At 51.9% G+C, this 20,115-nt stretch overlaps 1 protein-coding gene across 3 annotated transcripts; it reads left to right on the top strand.

Annotated features, from left to right (window-relative positions):
* The first annotated feature begins 384 nt into the window (after nt 1–384).
* Nucleotides 385–19,817, top strand: USP28 (ubiquitin specific peptidase 28). 3 transcript variants are annotated; one of them, XM_062013892.1, is made up of 26 exons: nt 385–454; nt 2,883–2,960; nt 3,571–3,703; nt 4,062–4,173; nt 4,504–4,666; nt 5,528–5,614; nt 6,114–6,251; nt 6,677–6,750; nt 7,332–7,408; nt 7,554–7,702; nt 9,717–9,844; nt 10,017–10,112; nt 10,668–10,841; nt 11,672–11,886; nt 12,112–12,182; nt 12,480–12,708; nt 13,697–13,900; nt 14,152–14,291; nt 14,481–14,666; nt 15,535–15,630; nt 16,541–16,719; nt 16,814–16,892; nt 17,113–17,192; nt 17,503–17,626; nt 18,027–18,225; nt 18,926–19,817. In XM_062013892.1, the coding sequence occupies exons 1-26, from the start codon at nt 416–418 to the stop codon at nt 19,099–19,101; spliced, it is 3,426 nt and encodes a 1,141-aa protein (XP_061869876.1). In that variant the 5' UTR covers nt 385–415; the 3' UTR covers nt 19,102–19,817. The 3 variants fall into 3 exon arrangements, with proteins under 3 accessions (XP_061869876.1, XP_061869874.1, XP_061869875.1); XM_062013890.1 differs by lacking the exons at nt 14,481–14,666; nt 15,535–15,630; XM_062013891.1 differs by lacking the exons at nt 385–454; nt 2,883–2,960; nt 4,062–4,173; nt 14,481–14,666; nt 15,535–15,630 and having other exon boundaries at nt 3,691–3,703.
* The last annotated feature ends 298 nt before the right edge of the window (nt 19,818–20,115 follow it).

Here is a 20,115-nt window from a genome sequence, read left to right on the forward strand (position 1 = left end):
CTCCTTGCGGCCCTCTTCTCCATTAGACACCCTTCAGGGGTTTGCAATGCTCTGCCAGCGCATCATTACCCATTAAACCCAGGTAACAACCAGCACGGGAAGGTATTTGTAGCCCACCGCTGCTGTTGCCGGAGACGCAGCTCCTCCCGAGGGCCCGCCGGGCGCGTGTGAGTGAACGCACCTTTTCCTCCGTATTTGTTTAAAAGAGACCTGTTGCGGAGGCTGCCGAGGCAGGAGCGGGATGGGAGCGGGAGGGCGGGGAGGGCGGCGGGGCTCGGGCGGCCGCCGCGCCCGCGGGGGCGCTTCCGCCAGGCGGCGCGGCCGTTACCGGACGGGGCGCGCGGGCGCATGCGCGGGGCGGGCGGCGCGGCCCCGCTCCCGTCCCTGGTCCCGGTCCCGGTCCCGTCCCGCCGGGATGACGGCGGAGCTGCAAGCCCCGGGCGGCAGCGGCGGGGTGAGAGCGCGGCGCGACGGGAAGGGGCGAGAGGGGAGGGAGCGCGGGTGCTGCCGTTTCGCCGCCCTCCTCCGGCCTGCAGCCCGGCGCGGGAGCGGGGGCCCGTTCCCAAGGGGCTCGGTACAGGTCTGCAGCTCCGCTGCTGGGTGGGCTCCTGGCAGCGGAGGTGGTGTTTGGGTTGCAAGGGTCTGGGGGCGGCCGTAGGAGCGAGGGGGGGATGGAAGCGCCGTGCTGCGGGTCACTCTGGGCGAGCTTCTCGCAGCCGCTTTCTCCTCTGCAAGGAGCGGTAATCAGTTTACTTCGTGCCCCGCCAGCGCGCCAGCATCCTCCGACCGCCGTTAACGTGTAAGCCGCTGCTCTCAAACTTGAGGGCTCCGCAGGAACGGTGTGCGGGGAGCGGGGAGGGTGCGCGGCTCGCTGCTCCTGCCCTCCCGGCGCCGGGCTCTGTGCGCAGGTGTCCGCGCTGCTCCAAAGCTTCTCGGTGTCCTCGGACACAGGGGCTGCTGAGAGTACGGAGGGGGTGTTGACCCTTCCATCCTGTGTTCAGGAGCCACGTTTGTGTGGCAGCAGCTTCCCGTTTGTCAGGACGTTGCCCAATGTGCAGAGGAGTGCATGGATGGAGGAGAAGCTCCTTGGCAGCTTCTTCTGCCTGTGATGGGCCTGGGTTTGTGAAAGCCACAGCTTTCATTGTCCTGTGATAAGAAACACAGGGAAGGCCGTGGCTCTGTGTGCCTCTCCTGTGCCACCACCTTCCTCCCCCTCCTGTGCGGTTATTTCTGGAACTCCCTTCAGCTCCTGCACGGCGCTCTCACCCTTCCCTGCCCGCCGTTTCTAATCCAAACAAAGTGCTTGTGCGCTCAGTGAGTCGTGTTAGAGCAGGGAAAACAGCGAAACCTTTCCCTTTCATCGCCTGCTGGCTGACCGTGGAGTTTTTACCTCCAGTGCTCTCTGTCCTCTCTGCCTCTTGGTTTTGTACCCATCTCCTCTTGCTGTAATTTAACACTAACAGTGTTTTGGTGGGGTTGTTACTTTGCTAGCAGGTAGGGCTTTGGTTTGGTTTTTCGAGTGCAGTTTTGCATTACAGGCAGCAGTGTGCTGGTGTTAACAACCAGCTCTGGAGCTCATTTTAAAGCATCACAACCCAAAACCTCAGAAAGCGAGCGACTGGACTGGTTATAACAACAGCACCAGGCACGCTCCCCAAAAACTCAACAGAGCCTGGTTCCTGGTGGCTTTTGTGGGCTTCTACTTGGCCACAAGCTCCTTGTAGTACAGGGTGAGCCCTCTGTTGTTTATACAAACTTTTCTCAAAGGCTGAGTAAAATTGCACTGGAAATCATGAGGTTATTAAGCACGGACTTAGATAATTAGCTTTTTTGCTGATAGCAGCCTTTGTTAAATCCTTTTGTCAAAGCCCCAAAACACCTGGAAGTCGTGCCCCGTCCTGCCTCGGAGGCCGTTGTTGCAGCGCGTTTCCCAGCGCAAGGCTCATTCCTGCGAGGGAAATAGGTGCCCTGCGGCGCTGGGTGGGTGAGCCCACGTGCACACCGCTCGCTTGGGTGGCAGAACGAGTGGCATGACCCACGGGGCTTGGCCTTTGTGGCAGTGCCACGCCAGCAGCGCCGTATGGCACAGCGTGAGGTTTCGGCCGGGCTGAGCCATCGGCACAGTGACTGTGGAAGCAATAAGGGGGACTCCCCCTGTGTTGGGGCTCGCTGCTGGAAGGGGCTTCTCACATAGCTGCCTCTTTCTTTAGCCCCTTGGCTGAAGGGATTCGTGGCTCAGTAAGCACTGTGACTGCTCCTGGCTGCAAAGATTGGATAAGTCTGCCTGAAAAAACTCCTGTAATTGTGTTTTATCAAGCCGCTGAACCAACGACCCGAGTTGTTGACCAGCAACAGCGAGTTCCTCCCCAGGCCTGGCGTGGCCTGTGTGGTGGGGGAAGGAGAAGCGACAGCCGCCGCTCGAGCCCTTATTCTGACACCGCATTGTCCGTGAGAAATGACACGCACAAATGGCATGTGAGGCCTGACTTAAAATAGCCCCTCGCTGCTGTCCCGGGAGCAGGCGGCCTCCTTATATGTCCCGCAGCACATGCCGGGGCGGTGCAGGGGGGCCGGGGCGCCGCTGCCCCCACAGGTGCCGCGCATCCCACCGCGGCCAGAGCGCTTCCTGCGAGCGGGCTCAGGGGGTACAGCCCCTTCAGCGTTAGTCTGGGGGTTTAGGGGGTGAGAAAAAGCCAGTAGGATGTTCAGGCTCATGTCATCATTCCCATCAAGCAAACAGGATTGAGTTTTTATGTCAATCTGTCAGTAGAAAGGAAAGAGAGAAGACGTGCTTCCGTGAGCCTTCAGCAAGCCTTTTAGAAGCAGCTTGGTGTCTGTCCTGGTCACCTTTCACCTGAGCTTGCTTGCTTTCTTTGATGCAGGATTGCCAGATGCTCCTAAACCAGCTGAAGGAGATCACAGGAATTCAAGATTCAGCTTTCCTTCACGCCGCTCTAAAGGTTTGTTCCTGTCGTCCCTGTTTTGTGCAAAGGAGGCCTCTGAGTTTGTCCCAAACGCTGGGCAAGTTCAGGCTCTCTCCAGACACGAGGCACGGGTTGGATGCACAGCATGCTGTGTGTGCTGTGTGGCATCATGTGGTTCCTGTGAGAGGGGAAGGGTGAGCCCTCTGCTACTGCTCTGCCACTTGCTTGTGCTTCATTCAGGGGTACCTGTGAGCCAGACAGTTAAAGGGCACGCGAGGGCAGCAGGGAACATGCAGCTTTGGGGCTCAGATATATTCACTCACATCTGAAACAAAACTCCCCACGCTCAGTTGAGGACAGTTTGTTTCTCTAACAGAGCACCCTGTCCTGCTTCAGGCCTGCCACAACCACTCCAATCTTTTTGAGTGAAGTGAAATTAGTTAATGGAGTCTGTATTGTCCTCATAATAAGGCCAAAGTGCTTTCCTACAGAGAAATTCTAGCCTTCCTTATTTTCCTGGGTTTATTTCCTTCCTGACTGGAGAAGGCAGGGTCGGTGGCAGCGTGCCTGTCCCTGCTGCATCTGAGTTCAATGTCCTGCAGAGGCAGAGCCCTGGTGCTATGGATTGTCCTTCTGGTTCCTCCAGGCTGCCAATGGAGACTTGATGGAAGCAGTCACCTTCCTGACAGAGGAGCACACCCAGGCGCCGGCTCGGGACGCAGCCGCGGCAGAGCCCTCTGCTTGGGAAGGCAGCGCCGTGGGCAAGCAGCTTGCACAAAGTAAGGCCTTTTACCTCTGCTCACCATGTGCAGGCCCTTCGGGCTCAGAACAGTGTCGGTTGTCAGCGCTGATCGTAGCAAATGAAAGCGGCAGCTGCCGTCCCTGTGTCAGTGTTCCAGGGAGTCTGAAACGTTCCCTGAAGCCCTGAATGTGTTGGTCAGGCAGTCTGGCCTGTTCTCTCCTCCTCACCCACCCACTTGATCCTGTTTGAGGTTTCCTAGCGTGAGTCAGGCTACAAGGATTTGTGTTTAAAAGCTGAGCTAGGAAATTACATTCTGATTTTCACATTTTCCAATTACACTGGGAAACAAAATGCTGCTGGTGCAAAAGTGATGAGAACGCTGCCTCCGCTTGCAGGTGTTACCACTGCACTTACCCCCAGCAACCAAGAGGAACTCCACGTGACTGACCCCTTCAGGCCACCAGAATCACCCAAAGCTCAGGTTGCAGAGAGAGACGCTGCTGAAAGGTCAGTGGGTCCCTCTGTTGGTTTTGGTATCACAAAGCCAATTCCTGAGCTGATACCTGCAAAACAGAACTCAGGTGCCAGGCGTGACTGAGGGCATCGATTTTGCACGTGACTAGTTCACGAAGGAGAGTGTGCAGACCTTATTATCTCCTTCCATCATCCCATATTGTTGTGCAGTCTTGTTTTCCACCTGCCTCGTTTGAGAGCTGAAACTTCTCTGGAGTCAGGGAAGGTTTCACGTTGGGTATCGCCCGTCTGGGACTGGAGGGGGTTCTGTGAGCCCTCGTGAGATAGTGTTTTACAGCACAGCGTGTGCCTCTCTTGTGACAGACCTCAGGAAGCACATTGTGCTGAAAACAAAAACCGGTCCAAAAGGAAACGCTGCGAAGCCTGGGGAGAGAACTCCAAACAGAGTGACTGGAGGAGAGAGGGCGACTGGCCCGTGGGAATGAAGAACATTGGGAACACGTGTTGGTTTAGCGCTGTCATACAGGTAAGCTGATAGAAAAAGGGGCTTCTGGAGCTGCCATGGGCTTTGAGTCAAAGTGTTCGTGGGTCAAACATGCAGGAGCTATGTGTAGCAGGATGTGAATGTGAGCGTGCTCAAATGAGACTTCTGGTGTTATTTGAAATGCAGTTTATTCTGGACCTGGAGAGGTAAAGGACAGTTAAATTGGTTTTGTGTAAAAACAGATCCGAATAACCTGTGTGTAGGTATGCTGGGATTTCTTTGGTGCAGCGGTGTCCAAATGCTTACTGAATGACAGAAGCTCAAGTGGCAAAGTGAACTAATAATGTAATTTAACTGCAGTTACTGCTGGCTCCGTAATGCATGGTGTATCATATTCCAGTTAATGGAATACACTGGCATAGACGCTTGAACGAGTGAGCCACTAAGCAGCACATATGATGAGCGATAACCTAAACAAGAAGAGACAACAGTAAGTGGAACCAAGCAGATTGGTCTCTTCTAACCATTTCACGTCGGCAGATAGACATTAATCCTGTGCCTCCAGCTCTTGAGAGGCGGCGAGGAAGCTTCAGATAGGCCCCTTTCTCACTCCGAGTTGTTCCTGGATGCTTTTCCAAGTGTGCCTGTGCAGAACAGAATACTCTGCCCTAAAATTACAATACATGTCCTAGAAGTGGCAGGATGAGACTCTGTTCTGTGGTGAGCATGAAGGTGCTGGTCCAGCACAGAGACTGCTCGCTTCATAAACCTGTTGAAGTCACACAAGGCCACCAAAGAAGTAGAGGCAAAGCAAAAAGTAAAGGAGTGACAAGGAGGCATCAAATTGCAGCGAGTCAGATCCTCGTGGGCACTGACTGGTCTTTACCTCTGCTTCCCTTGCAGTCTCTGTTTCAGTTGCCAGAGTTTCGGAGGCTGGTCCTTGGGTACTCCCTTCCACAAAGTGTGCTGGAAAGCTGTCACAGTCGCACTGTAAGTTGTCATCGAGTCACACTGCAAAGTTTCCCTGTCTTGGGGTGTGCTGTTTTGCTCTTTCTCTAAGCAGATTTAATTTGGTGCCTTGAAATTTGGCATTTCAGCCAGGCTGGAGGCCCCTCTGCCTCCCATAGCTTCTGGGAGTGGTCAGCGGCAGGTGCTTAGGAAGTGTTGGGAGAAAAAGACAAGAGGAATCTCTTGGTACTGTAAAAACCTCCAGTGCAGACAGGATGAATTAATCAGTTCACAGGCTTTTGCCTTCTCTCTTGTCAGCTATCGCTTCAGGCACCTGTTTCTCTGAAGGTTTTGTTTTGGTTACTTTTTCCCTCCCACAAATCCATCCCCAGATTGTCTCTGAGAAACAACACTGCACGTCTTTCTTCTCTGTCCTTTTCTCTTCAGGCCCAAGCCTGTGTCCTTCTGCAGCGCTTTGTTTCCAGACGCTGCTTTTTCCACTTGCAGGAAGAGTTTGACTTGTCTTCCGTTTGCCATGCAGGGAAAAAGGAACGTGGCATTCATGCAAGAACTTCAGTGCCTGTTTGCTTTAATGCTGGGGACTCGTCGTAAGTTTGTAGACCCTTCTGCAGCGCTGGAGCTCTTGAGGGACGCGTTTAGATCCGCCGAAGAACAGCAGGTAAAACCGCGTTAAAAAGCCTTTTGCTTTCCTCAAACACCATTTCCCTTCATCCTGCTGTTACTTTCAGAGGCCTCTTCCCGTGTTTGTCAAGCGACAAGCAGCTGTCCCTGTGTCGTTTAGGCGAAATGTACGTGCTCGCTAATTAAACAGCCAGCCTGGCAGCGCTCTACCCGGTGCCATCTGCCTGGCTGGATAGCGATCACAATAATTCCCTCTCATCTAGTTTTCAGATGAGCAGAACGCTCATTATCGCTCTAAATCAGCACAGCACTTCAGTTTCACACCTCTTTCAGCTGGGTAGGTACAGCAGTAGCAGCCGGGTTGTGTTCCAGTAGGCTGGGGAAAGCAGCAGCCGTGAAAACACTTTCAGGGGGGTGTTACGGTTCACTCACGATTTCTCCTTTTTTGTTTCTCTCTTCTAGCAAGATGTGAGTGAATTTACACACAAACTACTGGACTGGCTGGAGGATGCCTTCCAGCTGGCTGTGAATGTCAAGTGAGTTTCTGGTGATCTCGGGAGCTTGGAGGAGATGTTCAATGCGATGCCTTAGTGAACGGGAGGGCTTTGCGTGGGAGTTTCAAGGACGTGAGAGACAGCTCTTTGTTTACTGAGGATGATGATGGTCCTTGGGCTGGAGGGAGGGTTATGAAGTGTCACAGCTACGCTTCCTGTGCCTGAGTGTAGGACTTCATCCAATGCCAACAGAGTAAATAAGCAACTGAAGGGAACTCATTTGCTCCCAGTTTTCTGGAACTGAGTTTTAAATTGTAGTGCCTTTAAGTTTGGGTTTTTTCCTGGACGAGTTCCTGTGTGCCCTACTCTAGGTGGTCCTGCTCTGGTAGGGGGGGTGGACTGGATGAGCTTTCAGGATCCCTTCCAACCCTTAACATTCTGTGTGTTTTGAGCGTGGAAACCGACAAAAAGCTTCCTCTGTGTTTTGTACCTGGATAGAAAAGTTCTTAGTTTTGGCTGCAGGAAGATTCCCAAGTGACAGCTTCGTGCTTGGTGATGCTGCCTTGAGGCTTTTTTGCAGCCTGCAGCTGCTAATGAAGGTGTGCTTTTTCTTTCTGAAACAGGAGCCCTGGGGACAAATCTGAAAACCCGATGGTACAACTTTTTTATGGAACTTTCTTGACCGAGGGTGTCCACGAGGGTGAGTTAAGGGTCTGGTAAATTCCCTCTCTGTAACTCCAGGAATGACGCAGGGTTTTGTGGCACATCCCTGATGAAATTTCCTGGCTCTTGTTTTTCCTTCTCTGAATATAGTTTGTGTTTTTTCTAACGTTTCTGTCATCCAGGCAATACCTTTTCCAAGATTGAAACCTTTGGTCAGTACCCCCTTCAGGTGAATGGTTACCGAAATTTGAATGAGTGCTTGGAAGGAGCCATGGTGGAGGGAGAGATGGACGAGGCAGCTGCATCTCAGTCAGTGAAGTACGGACAGGAGGTCAGTTTCACGGGGATTTTTTGTTGACCTTCTGGTCGTCTGCTGGAGAATAATGCCACACACATAGCACAGGAGTGTCTTGCTATATTCCAGTAGCTTCGTATGGCAGTAGTAAATGTTCCCTAGGAAGGGAATACGGGATATTCTCTGGAATCTCACACAAATGTGTGTTAGTGTTGCACAGTGAGACACTAAGTCTTTGCTTCTTGGTAAAGATGAGTTGTCCTATCTAACCAGTTTGAGGAGTTTGTGTTAAATTGAAAGGGTAAACATCAGCCTCTGATGCAAGTGTGACAAAGTGTCCCACTTCTGTTGAAGCCCACCTGTACCTGAGCAGGGGGAGAACCACTGCTTCCACATTTTCAGAGGGTGGAAGTACAGTGCTTAACATCCTGATATGCCAGTTGGAATTTGTCTCTTTCTCCCTATTACAGTGTATGGGGTTTTTTTTCTTCTCATTTTCACTCCTCCCTTCTGACTGTGCTGATCTTCTTTCTTTTCTATTTAACTCTCACAAATCACAAACCAACTGTAACATATCAGAGCAGAGCAGAAGGTGTGCCATCACATTCAGCATCCCACACCTGTGAGTGCAGCTGAGCAGTTACCTTCTCTCCCAGTCTCTCTTTAAGCTATCTGCTCTACAAGGGACAGGGAGAGGTGTTGCAGCTCTGTGAGAGTCTCTGCAAAATATGCTGCTGTGGCTTCAACTGGCAAAGGTGAAATGGCCTCTTAGGCATCTTGTCCAACTCTGGACTCAAGTGCTTGTTTCTGGTGGACCTAGTTCCTGCCTTGAAGCTGTTCCAATGCGTTTCCAGCAGAGGTGGGTGAAGCTCGTGTCAGCTGGTGCTGAGACAAAGGGGCGCAGGGAGCTAATGGGGCTCTTCAGTGCAAGCGATTGAGTTCATCCAAATTCTCTTCCAGAAAACAACTGAAATCAGACTAGTTGTGGAGATGTTATAGTTGTTCTTTGTAGGACAGCAGGAAAAGGCTCTGGCTGTATTTCTAGGAAATCTACCTGGAAAAACTGTGCATCTTAATCTCACTTCCTAGGCTGTTGTGGCCAGGGACTGCCTGGTAGGGGGTGTAGAGAATAAGATGCATGTTGTCTTTTGGGAATGTAGGCGAGAGTACTGAAACTCAGAGCATATTAGGTGTGTAAGTCATTCCTTCTCTGTGTTTGTGTTCTCTTGTTCTGAAGGCTTCCTCTCAAAAAGCTTCTGCTACCTGGCCAGTTCCTTCCAAAGCTTTTTTTCTTTAAATAACAAAGATTTGCCTTCACTGGAAGTGTTCTAGATGTAAAAACATACTGTTGCACTTTGGTGTGGGGCAGATGTATTGTGGCAGGCTGTCTGACCCAAATCCCACAGAGGAGAATGAGCTTAAATGTTGTGCTGGTCCCGAGCCCAGCAGGGAGCCTTGTCACCATGCAAGGAAGGGGAAAGTGCTGGAAGTGTTTGTGAGCTCAGGAAGAGAGGGGAAGCGGACATCTTTCAGCGTGGCCCTTTGAAGCAGTGTGTGAGACATGCAGAAAGTGGGTGTCTTCTCTGAATCCTCTCTACTGAGTAGTCTGTAAATATAGTGGGAGACGATACGGCATTGGGTGCTGCTCAAGGACCTCTGCTTTTCTTCATCATGGCGCTTGGTCTGCATTGGCCAAGAGCTCTCTTGGAGGCTCTTCGCTGACGTCCAGAGTTTGCGTGGTGTCTGCTAACTTTGCAGAACTCAATGCTGGGCCAGTTAGTAATCTGGAGGCACCAGGCAATGAGAAAGAACTTTGTGGAAGTTATCACGAGGCTTTTCACGGTAACAATGTCAAACGGAAGCAGAAACCTTAATCTCGTAAAATTTGACTTGCTGGCTCCTTGCTCTGTAAACAAAACGTAGAGGAAATCAGTACTGACAGACAGACATTTAGCATTGGTCTAGAATCACTTAGGATCAGTCTGAAATGTGCCGTTTAGCAGTCCTCTTTAAACAAGTCCCTCTGGGGGCATTTCTGCTTTTGTTACAGCGCTGGTTTACAAAACTCCCACCAGTACTGACCTTTGAACTCTCCCGATTTGAGTTCAATCAGTCACTAGGACAGCCAGAGAAAATTCACACCAAGCTAGAATTTCCCCAGACTATTTATATGGACAGGTGAGTTGTGCTGTTGTACGGTACGTTTAAAGCTGTTGCTTTATTGTGATTGAGGAGATGAAAATGGTTGTATGGGTGAGCAGTGAAGGAGGCTGAACTATTTCTGAAGGACTGGAGGCAGTAGAAGTAAACAAACCTCACTTTGGCGAGGCTCTCTGTGTCTCTTCTTTAGGTACCTCTACTGCAGTAAAGAGCTTATTCAGATGAAGAGAGAAGAAGTGAAGAGACTGAAGGAGAAAATGGAGCTTCTACAGCAGAAACTGGAAAGGTAAGTAGTCACCGAGCTTTATTTCTGTGGGCAGATGCCTCCTTTTAAATCAGCTCTCCAATCCACGAGAAACTTGTCAGGGAAGGAGAAACAGATCCGGGTTTGTTCTGAGAAGCGTGGAGTGAGGCAGTTTGCTTTTAAAAACACACAGATCAAAGCCAGGAGTTTATCACTGCTGCTGTTACAAGTTCTTTCAGTAGGACAACTGCACTAGCAGGTTGCACTGAAGCAGCCCAGGAACACATGAAAAGGAACCTACTTCATTTCTTAGATCAGAAGTTCCCTCCAGCTTAAGAGTTTGGTGTTATTTATTGGGGGAGGAAGGAGATGGATAGGAAAGATGTGTTGTGTGGACAACTAGAAGATTTCACGTTCCAGGCACATTGTGTGAAAGTCTTTTTGTAGTTGGTGACAGTTTGTATTTGTCCCTTTGCATCGTCTCCTGCCTTCACTGCTTGCCCTCTCCGTCCCACCCTGGGGTTTGCTCCCCTTGCTGGCCCGCGTTTAACCTGGCAGCCGGGTTTGTTCCTTCATTCCCACTGCGTTTCCCCGCAGGTACATGCAGTACGGCTCGGGCCCGGCGCGCTTCCCGCTGCCCGACATGCTGCGCTACGTCCTGGAGTTCATCACAGCCACGCCGGCCGCAGCCAGGGCTGCCCCGCCACCACCACCCCCTGCACACAGCCCGGCCCACACGCCTGCTCTGGAGGTGCTTCCACAGCCCAGCAGGTTAGTAAAGAGAAACCATTTCTCTGAGAATGCTTTGCCTCCCTGCCAGACGCTCCTGGTTTGCTTTGCAGCAGGGGGTTACGTGCCTGGGCACTGTGAGCCTGGTGCTATGGCATAGCAGTGCCCGGGCAGGCAGGCAGCGGCCACTCCGCTCATCATTTTGTTCCATTTCTGTCAGTACAGCACCACATCTAGTCCCTTTCTCTTCCTTTTCATAGAATCATAGAATGGTAGGGATTGGAAGGGACCTTTAGAGACCATCTGGTCAAACTCCCCTGCAGAAGCAGGTCCCACTTAGATCAGGTTGTGTAGGAACATGTCCAGGCGGGTCTTGAAGACCTCCAAGGAAGGAGCCTCCACACTCTCAATATTCCTTGTTGAGACAGCAATTCTGAGTTAAATTCTGTGCTCTTTTTGATCAGGGTAGTGATTGTTTTGCTTCGCTGAGCAATAAATTGCTGCAATATGAGATTATGGCAGCCCTGGCCAGCGTGGCTGCTCTACGCTGTAAATTCAGATGGATAAATACGTAAGTTTCTTACTACTAAGAGAAGGGGTTTTTGGGATTGCCCACTGTGAGTCAGTGCTTGAAGATCTCTGTAGGAATTTCCTTCTACATTTCTCCTGTATTTTCATTTGATCTGTGCAGTAGAAGTTCATTTCAATGCACTCGTTCTCTTTACATTTTGTACCATCCAGGAAGGGAAATGCTGCTCTGGCTCTGCAGCCATTTCTGTTTGGTTTATTTCGTATTTATTTCCAAAAAGAGGGGGAAAAAATACCTGAAAAATTGAAAAATCTGTCCTCTACTCTTGGATTTGGCTTCACAGCATCCTGGAGAGGAAGGACAGTGGGACTGAAGATGGAGCTTTCTTTTTGGCAAATTCTTTGCCGCAGCAGAAGTCGAGTTCACAGCTGCAGCCTCCCAGGTCAGCAGCAGAAGCGTCTGACCATCCAGCTCCCCACGTGGTTTCTGAGGAAGAGCTGAAACTGGTCCGGACGTGTCTGCAGCGATGGAGAAACGAGATTGAGCAGGACGTGCAAGGTTGGTCCCAGATGCCTTTGCTGTGATTCTTCTGCTGGGTGCCAGCCTGATTCCCCTGGCTGCATCCTGAGCTACAGCTGATCGTGCACAGGCTCCAGCCCAAGGGTTAAGTGTGTTTGATAGCTGCTGCATGGCTGCAAGCTTTTTGGAGTGAAAGGAGCCAGAGCAGCCCAATGAGTCATCAGTAATGCCTCTGTATTTCCCTCGTTTGTAATGTTCCTGCAGATCTGAAGGAGTCTATTGCCAGAATCAGCCTGTCTATTGAACAAATGTACTGTGACCCTCTCCTCCGCCAGGTAAGAAATGCTGCTTCACATGCTAAATGTCAAACTGACATTGCTGATACTGTTTCTTCTTAGTAGCTATCAGTTTAAGGGGTCAGCTTCATTGTATTTTAGACATCCCAGTATTACAATGAAGCAGAGAAAGGATCCTTTGTGAAACTCCGGTTGCTTTTCCCTTACAAGTCAGTTCTCAGTAGGGAACATACTGTATGGCCCTGTTGGCAGGCTGCAGCTGGTAACATATTTGCAACTTCAGGCAAAACCTTTAGTGACAGCACATCTGCAAATGCTGTCCCCATGGGCTTGCAGGTTCCCTACCATCTGCACGCAGTCCTGGTGCACGAGGGCCAGGCCAACGCTGGGCACTACTGGGCCTTCATCTACGACCAGACACGGAAAAGATGGCTCAAGTACAATGACATCTCAGTGACAGAGTCGTCGTGGGAAGAACTGGAGAGAGATTCCTTCGGAGGCCTGAGGAACGCCAGCGCCTACTGCCTGATGTACATAAGTGACAAGGTGTCCCGCTTCGTGACAGGTACTGCAGCCCAAACTGCCTGGTGCTTGCACGTTCTTCTGCTGCTCTTTGGCACCCTTGTCATTTGACAATGCTCCCCGTTTGCCACTCTCCACATCCACCTAGTACCAGTGTTTTTCTCTTGAGCTCTTTACATACCTGTGCTGCTTTTACCGGGGCATGGGGAATGGCTCCTACTTGGTCTCCCGTTTTATCACACTTTCTGACTTGGCTCGTTTTTTAGTGGCAGCATCATGTAGAACCTGAAAGGGGCTCTTTTTCTGCATGGCCTTTCCTAGAGCATGAGTTATTGGGAACCATGGCTCACACTTGCAAGTGCATTTGCAGTGCCAATGTATAAATAGCGATGTGCAGCAATTGCTGTGCACGTGGCACTGTGGATGGCAAACAGCTGTAGAAGGACCTAATAATTTCACATGTGGTTCATTTTGATGTAATAAATAGAAACAATGGAGAAGTGTCATTCTGTTCAGTGCTAAATATGGCTGGTGAGGATCTGGAGGCTGTTCTTTGTCTGTCTTCACCCTCTCACGATTCCATTGCTGAAATGAACCCATGGGCTTGGGTATTTTTTCCCTGTTTAATGCAATTTGTGTTTTATTTAAAGTTGGTTTGCTTTTAGAATGGGCAGGTAAGAAATATCTGGTGTAGAGAGTTGCCATTTGCTTTTGGTAAATTGTAGGATTTGTGGAAAGCTGATGCTTTGTGCTGTTTGAAAAGTAAAGACTGAGGTAGATCTAAGAAGTGGCACAAGGCAGATGCTGTGGAATCCACGTCATTCCGTTTCAGGCGGCTTTGTAGATTTGTCTTTCTTTTTGCCTTTTTGTTATGAGTCACCTGGAATTACAAAGCCAGTAGAAAGTTGCTTCTTTCCCCGTTCATCCCTCAGCCAATTTGGCTGTGGCTTTCCCCACGACCCCGTGCGTCCGTCCCGCTGGTGACCCGCTGCCCTGCTTTTCCTCGTTTGCCCATCCTGTGTTTTCTCCAGAAGAGGATGATGACTCAGAGGTCGGACAGTTGCAGAGGGAAGTTGAGGCCTTGTCCCCAGAGCTGAGGCAGTACATCCAGGAGGACAACTGGCGGCTCGAGCAGGAGGCAGAGGAGTGGGAGGAGGAGCAGTCTTGCAAGATTCCCCAGATGGAGCCTTCACCCACTGCTGAATCAGAGGAGCTCTCTTCCGATTCGGGACCAGGTAATCTGCAAACCCTGCTGAAGCTGGTAACAGCCAGCAGGTCAATTTCATTCGTTTTTGTATAAACACTGAGTAGGAAATGCTCGAGTGCTGTTGTAGGGAAAGGGAAGGTATCAGCTTCCAGTCCCTGACAGGGTGGATGTGTGTGGCTGCCGTGTCGTCCTGCACCGACGAGCTACCGAGCATCTCAGAACCAGAGGGGAGACCAGTGTCAGAGCTGGCTGATGCACCTCACCCCTGTGCCCCCACAGATCAGTGTGCAGCGTGTGAGCAGAGCACACGCTCCCTGTCCTCCGAGCACGCCATGATTGCCAAGGAGCAGACCGCCAAGGCCATTGCCAACACCGCCGAGGCCTACAAGAAGAACGGCGTCGAGGCAGCTCTCTACGAGGTAGGAGCTGAGCCCTGGCCCAGGAGCCCGACCCTTCTTGTCTCTGCATTACTCTTCTCAACAGACATTGGCTTTTCCTACCTCCCTGTAGTTCTGTGGCTGTGCCACATTTAACTCTCTCTCTCCTTTTTCTGTCCTGTGTTTTGCTTTGTTTTTTCTTACTCTTCTTCTTTTTCTTCTTGGCCACAGCCTAAGGAGGTAGAACCAGTGAAGGCCCAACCGAGAGAGACAGCCCTTACAGGTCAGGCAGAGCAGCCAGAGGTCTCTGAGGAAGCACAGCCTGCTACCCAGACTAGCTGCCAGGTCTCTGAAGTGGAAATCCCCAGTGTGGGGAAGATTCCTGTTAGAGCCGATGCAGATGGATATAATGAGGAGGTACAGATCCCAGTGCAGGGTGCATTCCTGTGGGCATTAACCTGTACCTTTGCAATCAGAGGCTTTGAGCTTCCCTCAGATCAGGTCTGTCATGGGAACGATGCTGTTGACAATGTGTGTTTTCTCACTGAGGAAACAAAGAGGCACAGAGCAAATTGTTCAGCAATTTCCTCTCTAAATGCCACCAGAAAAGCAGCTCTGCAGAAACATTCAATCCTTAGATCCACACGTTGTTCCTTTTGGTCTCCTTTCCAGCACAACTCTATCAGATTTGATCCTAGCTGCATTAACTTATGTCCAAGCCTCTTGACTGTGCTCAGGTGCAGTTTCCTCCCCTCTCCCAAAGGCATGACCCGTTAACAGCATGACTTACAGTATCCTGCCTGCTGCTGCTTGGAGTCCAGCTCCTTAACCGCACCTAGGCATTCTCAAGTAGCCTTTTGGGAGTCCAGGCTTTCTCACGAGTGCACCTGGATTTCACACAAATACCAAGACTGTCTCTGCTCCAGTGGGTTTAACATCTGGCACTAAGAGCTGCTCCCCCGTGGGCACGGGTCTCATCTATATTGCTTAAAAAGCTTGAGTGGGACAGGGAGGGGATATGGCAGTGTGCTTGGCCACCTCACATGCTAAGTTTACAGGTGCAAGGCTTAGAGTCACCAGCTTTAAAATACCCCTGCATGTGATAGGGGGAGCGATGTTCAAGTAAATCCCAGCTCTGGCTTATTCCCCCTGTGTTGATGCGATTTCCTCAAAAGCTTGTCTTCTGGAAGTGCTCTCCATCTCTCACCATGCCCTTCTCTTCTTTCCCTGTCTGTTACCCGTTTCCTTGTTCTTGTTTGTGCTTGTTTCCTTGCTTTGGTGATAGGTGATGCTGAGTCCAGCCATGCAAGGTGTCATCCTGGCTATTGCAAAAGCCCGCCAGACCTTTGATCGAGATGGGTCTGAAGCGGGGCTCGTGAAGGTATCTGTTTGCTAACTGGTCGTGTGCATTTCTGCTCTCACAGATGAGCAGTCTGTGCTGCCCTGGCATGTCAGGGACGGGAAGGGAACCGTTTGTGCAGTTTTTCTTCTGGTTAATGGCATTTCTGTTTCTGCTCTCTTACGGTGACAACAAGGCTCCAAACAAGGTTTGGAGCTCGTAAGAGAGATCTCTTCCCTCCCAGGACAAACAACTGCCACATTTTTCTTTCCATATTCATTTTTTTCTGCCTATTCTTTTAGCATTGGCAGTTCTCTCACTCTGGATAATGACAAGTAGACTTTCTTTGCATGCCTTTCAGAACCCATTGCCTCAATCCTCAGTGAGGTCACCAGAAAATAACCCAGCACTTGTAGAATGGGGTTGTTTTTGGGGGTCCTGAAGGTGCAGGCTTACTGTGCGCCCTCACACAGAAAGTGTTTGTCCCCTTGGGCAGAGGGGTTGGGAAGAAGGAACACTGTGGAATGTGAAAGCTGGTGTTGGGTTTTACAGGCAGGGGAGGTTTAACTAAAGAACATAGCATGGGATAAATCACCTGTGCTGTTAACCTACAGGAGTATAAATTGCAAGGTACTTTTGCACCACTCTGCAGACACAAATGTATCGCAATCGGTTTTTACAGCCTCAGCACTCGCAAGAGGTGACCACAGCCAAGGCAGCTGCCTGCCTGCCCTTGAGAGGCATCCCAACACCTTGATGCTTTGGGCAAGCACCCGTTTGGCACTGGGGCTTTCCCTTGGGGCAGGTGCCTGTGTGTTCCTTCTGCCCCTAGAATATAACCCAGCAGCAGAGGGTGGTGTCGCTGACAGGAACTCCGTTGGTAGAGGACAGGTTCGGGGTTCGTATTGGGGCAGGAGAGCAGTGTCACACACGTGCTCTGTGTTGTTGGCAGGCGTTCCACGAGGAGTACTCCCGGCTATACCTGCTCTCCAAAGAGACCCCGACTCCCCAGAACGACACCCGGCTGCAGCACGTGCTCGTTTACCTCCTGCAGAACAATGCTCCCCAGCAGGTGGTGGAACGAACCCTCCTGGAGCAGTTTGCAGACAAAAACCTCAGCTACGACGAGAGGTTTGTGCTGTGGAGCCCGGGACGAGGCTTTTCCTGCCTGGCAGTGGCCAGGCCCGTCGTTCTGATCTTTCTCCTCTCTGCTTACACTGAGCAGGTCAATCAGCATCATGAAGGTAGCACGAGCAAAGCTGAGGGAAATTGGTCCTGACGACGTCGATATGGAGGAATACAAGGTGAGGGACTGGAGTGGTGCCTGTGAGCCTTTCCCCATGGACAGCGCAGCAGGGAGCAGGAATGTGCTGAGCTCTGGCAGTGTCTGTGCAGTGGGATACGTGGATTTGTGTGTTGGTGACAAGAGGTGTTTACACCCTTCAAAGAGTAGCCTGTGCTACGGCTTGGGGCTGTGCCCGTGGCAGGTGAGACTGACGCTCTGCTCTCGCTGCTGCTCTGCAGAGGTGGCACGAAGACTACAGCCTCTTCCGCAAGGTCTCGGTGTACCTCCTGACAGGGCTGGAGCTCTACCAGAACAGAAAGTAAGTCACTCTGAACCACTTGCACAGCTTAAGCTGTAGCCTGAAAGTAAAGGCTGCCTTGAGAGAAGATGTTTCTGACCCATGGTAGCCGCTTTGCATGGTCTCACCTTTGAGCTTTCTCTGTGAGTGACTACCAGCCCTTTCTTGAATCTACAGTCAGCCTTGGTTAACAGCGTTGGTCCCAAGGTCCTGACTCACTCTCTGACAGTCCCCCAGAGCTTCCCCCAGGTTTTCCTCTGTGACGTGGATGTTTCTGGAGGCGATGGGCCTCGCGGCGCCCATGGGCTGCAGAGCTGCCCCTCTCTCCTAGGTACCAGGAGTCCCTCACTTACCTGGTCTATGCCTACCAGAGCAACACCAAGCTGCTGCTGAAAGGAGCCAACAGAGGAGTGAATGAATCGCTGATTGCCCTGTACAGAAGGAAATGCCTCCTGGTTTGTATTGGGGAACTCTGCGCTCAGCCTCGGGGAGGAGGGAAGGGGACAGGACGGGGGCGGCCACCCGGGTGATGGCAGCACCTCCTGTGGGGCAACTCAGTGGGCAGAGCCCAGGGAATCTGGCTCGTGCTCCACGGCTGCCAAGACCAGAACTGTCTCTTGTCCTTATGGAGTGCCAGAGGCAGCATGGAAATATGGGGAAAGACAGTGCCAGGGAAGTGTGCCGTGTGGCCCTCGGGGAGCCCAGGCAAAGGCACAACAGGGTCTGTCTCGCCACCAGAATGAGAAATAAGTTCTGTGTACTCAGGTCATGCACTGCTCCTGCCCACGTGCCAGTTCCCTGAGGCCCATGCTTGCTCTCTAACAGCTTGTGCCCTGGTTCTCTCTCACCCCCTAGAAGCTGAATGAGGCGGCAGCGTCTCTGTTCGTAAGCTGTGAAGAAGCTCGTGTGGCAGAGGGCATTAGCATCCTGAATGAGCTGATCATCCCCTGCATGCACCTCATGAATAGCTTTGAGATCTCCAAGGAGGACCTGGATGCCATTGAGGACATGAGGAACCGCTGGTGCTCCTATCTGGGGCGGGAAGACATGGACGGTAGGGAACAGCCACCTTCTTGCTGTTTGGGAGCAGGGATGTGCTCGGGTGGGAGTCAGAAAGGAATTAAATGAGGGTTTCAAACACCTCCCTCACTTCCTTTGGCTTTCTCTGGCCTTAGGGAAGGGAGGGTTCCACAAAGGGCAGGTGGGAGCCTTGGGCTGCACTGTGAGGCATGCACAGGCTTCATCAGAAGCATGGCCAGAGCTGCAGGCTCCTGCCCACAGGGGCAGATCCCCTGGATCTTTGCATTCTGAAGAGAGGTCTGTCGTCAGAGGAATGAGTTTTGGTTCTGGAAAGCTGTTCTTGTTCTGCATGTGGTTCGCTGGCCCACAGTAGGGCTCCCGTGACTCCCATCAGATTGTTTCTGTGAAGGTTTTGGGAGTCAGCACAGGGGGTTTTTGTCACTAGCAGCAGGTAAAGTTGCCAAAGGAAATCAATGCAAAAACGCAGAGCTTTGTCTTCAAAGTACTTCTGTACAAAATGAAATGGGACCACACAAGTTTCCCATCCTGGAGTTTCCCTTCCTTGGAGCACTGGGTGGGCAGCAGGACCTGAGGGTGAGCAAGGCCCAGGCTGGCAGCCAGCCAGCCTGCTCTGCCTCAGCAATTGATTCTCCAGCTGTCACAGCCCCAGAGCCCTCAGCCCTCTGGCCCTTTGCTGTGACTGTGCCACTGACTGTTTCCTTCCCTCTGTGCAGCAAAACTGCAGATGAAGCTGGGCGAGTTGCTGCCCCGGCTCCTCGACTGCTCCACTGAGGTCGTGGTGCTGAAAGAGCCCCCAAAGATCCGTCCCAACTCCCCCTACGACCTGTGCAGCCGCTTCGCAGCCGTGATGGAGTCCATCCACGGGGCCTCGGCTGTGACGGTGCAATAGAGCACGAGTCCTCGCCGTGCCGAGGGACACGCTGCAGCCCGCCCCCGGGACAGTGGGCGCTGGGGCCAGGGAGAAGGGGTCACTCACATTCAGAGCTGTGTTCTTTGTAAATACGAATGAGTAAGAAGCAGTCTTGCACTTCTGAGAGAAAATGTGGAGCGGTGACGGGGAGGCCCTGAGCTGCTCCCCAGACCCTGGCAGCAGCTGGGTCCCTAAGGCCATCTCAGGAGGTTCCTCTACTTTGGCCACTGTCCAGGCACAGACCTTGGCTCTCTATTGTCACACAGCCCACTGCCAATTCTACCTGACAGAAGAAAGCATCCCGGAGCCTTCCTTCCTCCGGGAAGGGCGCAGGCACACGGTGGCAGTGCGCAGGGACGGGATGGGGCTGTGCGGGCCGTCCCCTGCCCGGCTGTGCCGCGGTGCCAGCGCGCTGCTGCAGGCTGGTCACACGCTCCCCGGTGCACCCCTCCCACCAGGAGGGAAACTAGGGCATTTCCAGCGTGGGCCAGGTGTCAAGCACAACTCTGAGGGCTGGAATCGGCCCCGTTTGGGTTGGTTGGAGGGGTTTTAACTGACTTTGTGTAAAGCTGTGCCCTGCTTGCGTTGCCTTCCGCGGGCTGCCCAGGGTTGTGTTCGAGCTGCGGTACATTGTTTTCAGCCAAATGTTTTAAGTGGGGGAATTCTCTCTGTTGGGACTATGCAGGTTTTTCTCAAAGTGCAATAAAAACATTTGTTCTATGTTAGAATGAACAAGCTCCCTCTGTGTTTTTTTCACTCCTTGTCACACCTTGAGATTTCTGCTGGTTTCAGTACTTCTGCACTCGCACTCTGCCACGGGCCCAGGCAGTGGGAGGCAGGCCAGGGGTAGCCTCTGTTCTCTCTCCCTGCCCACCTGCTCCTTCCTCTCCCCCTCAGATGAGCAAAGTGCAGGTTTCAAAAGGAGAGCTGGGGTTTGAAGTGGACTTTGCTTGCCCAGGAGTGTGGGTGTTGGCTGGGGGCTTCCTTCAGGGG

Source organism: Colius striatus, chromosome 23 (genome assembly GCF_028858725.1).
Source record: "Colius striatus isolate bColStr4 chromosome 23, bColStr4.1.hap1, whole genome shotgun sequence".
Taxonomy (NCBI): Eukaryota; Metazoa; Chordata; class Aves; order Coliiformes; family Coliidae; genus Colius; species Colius striatus.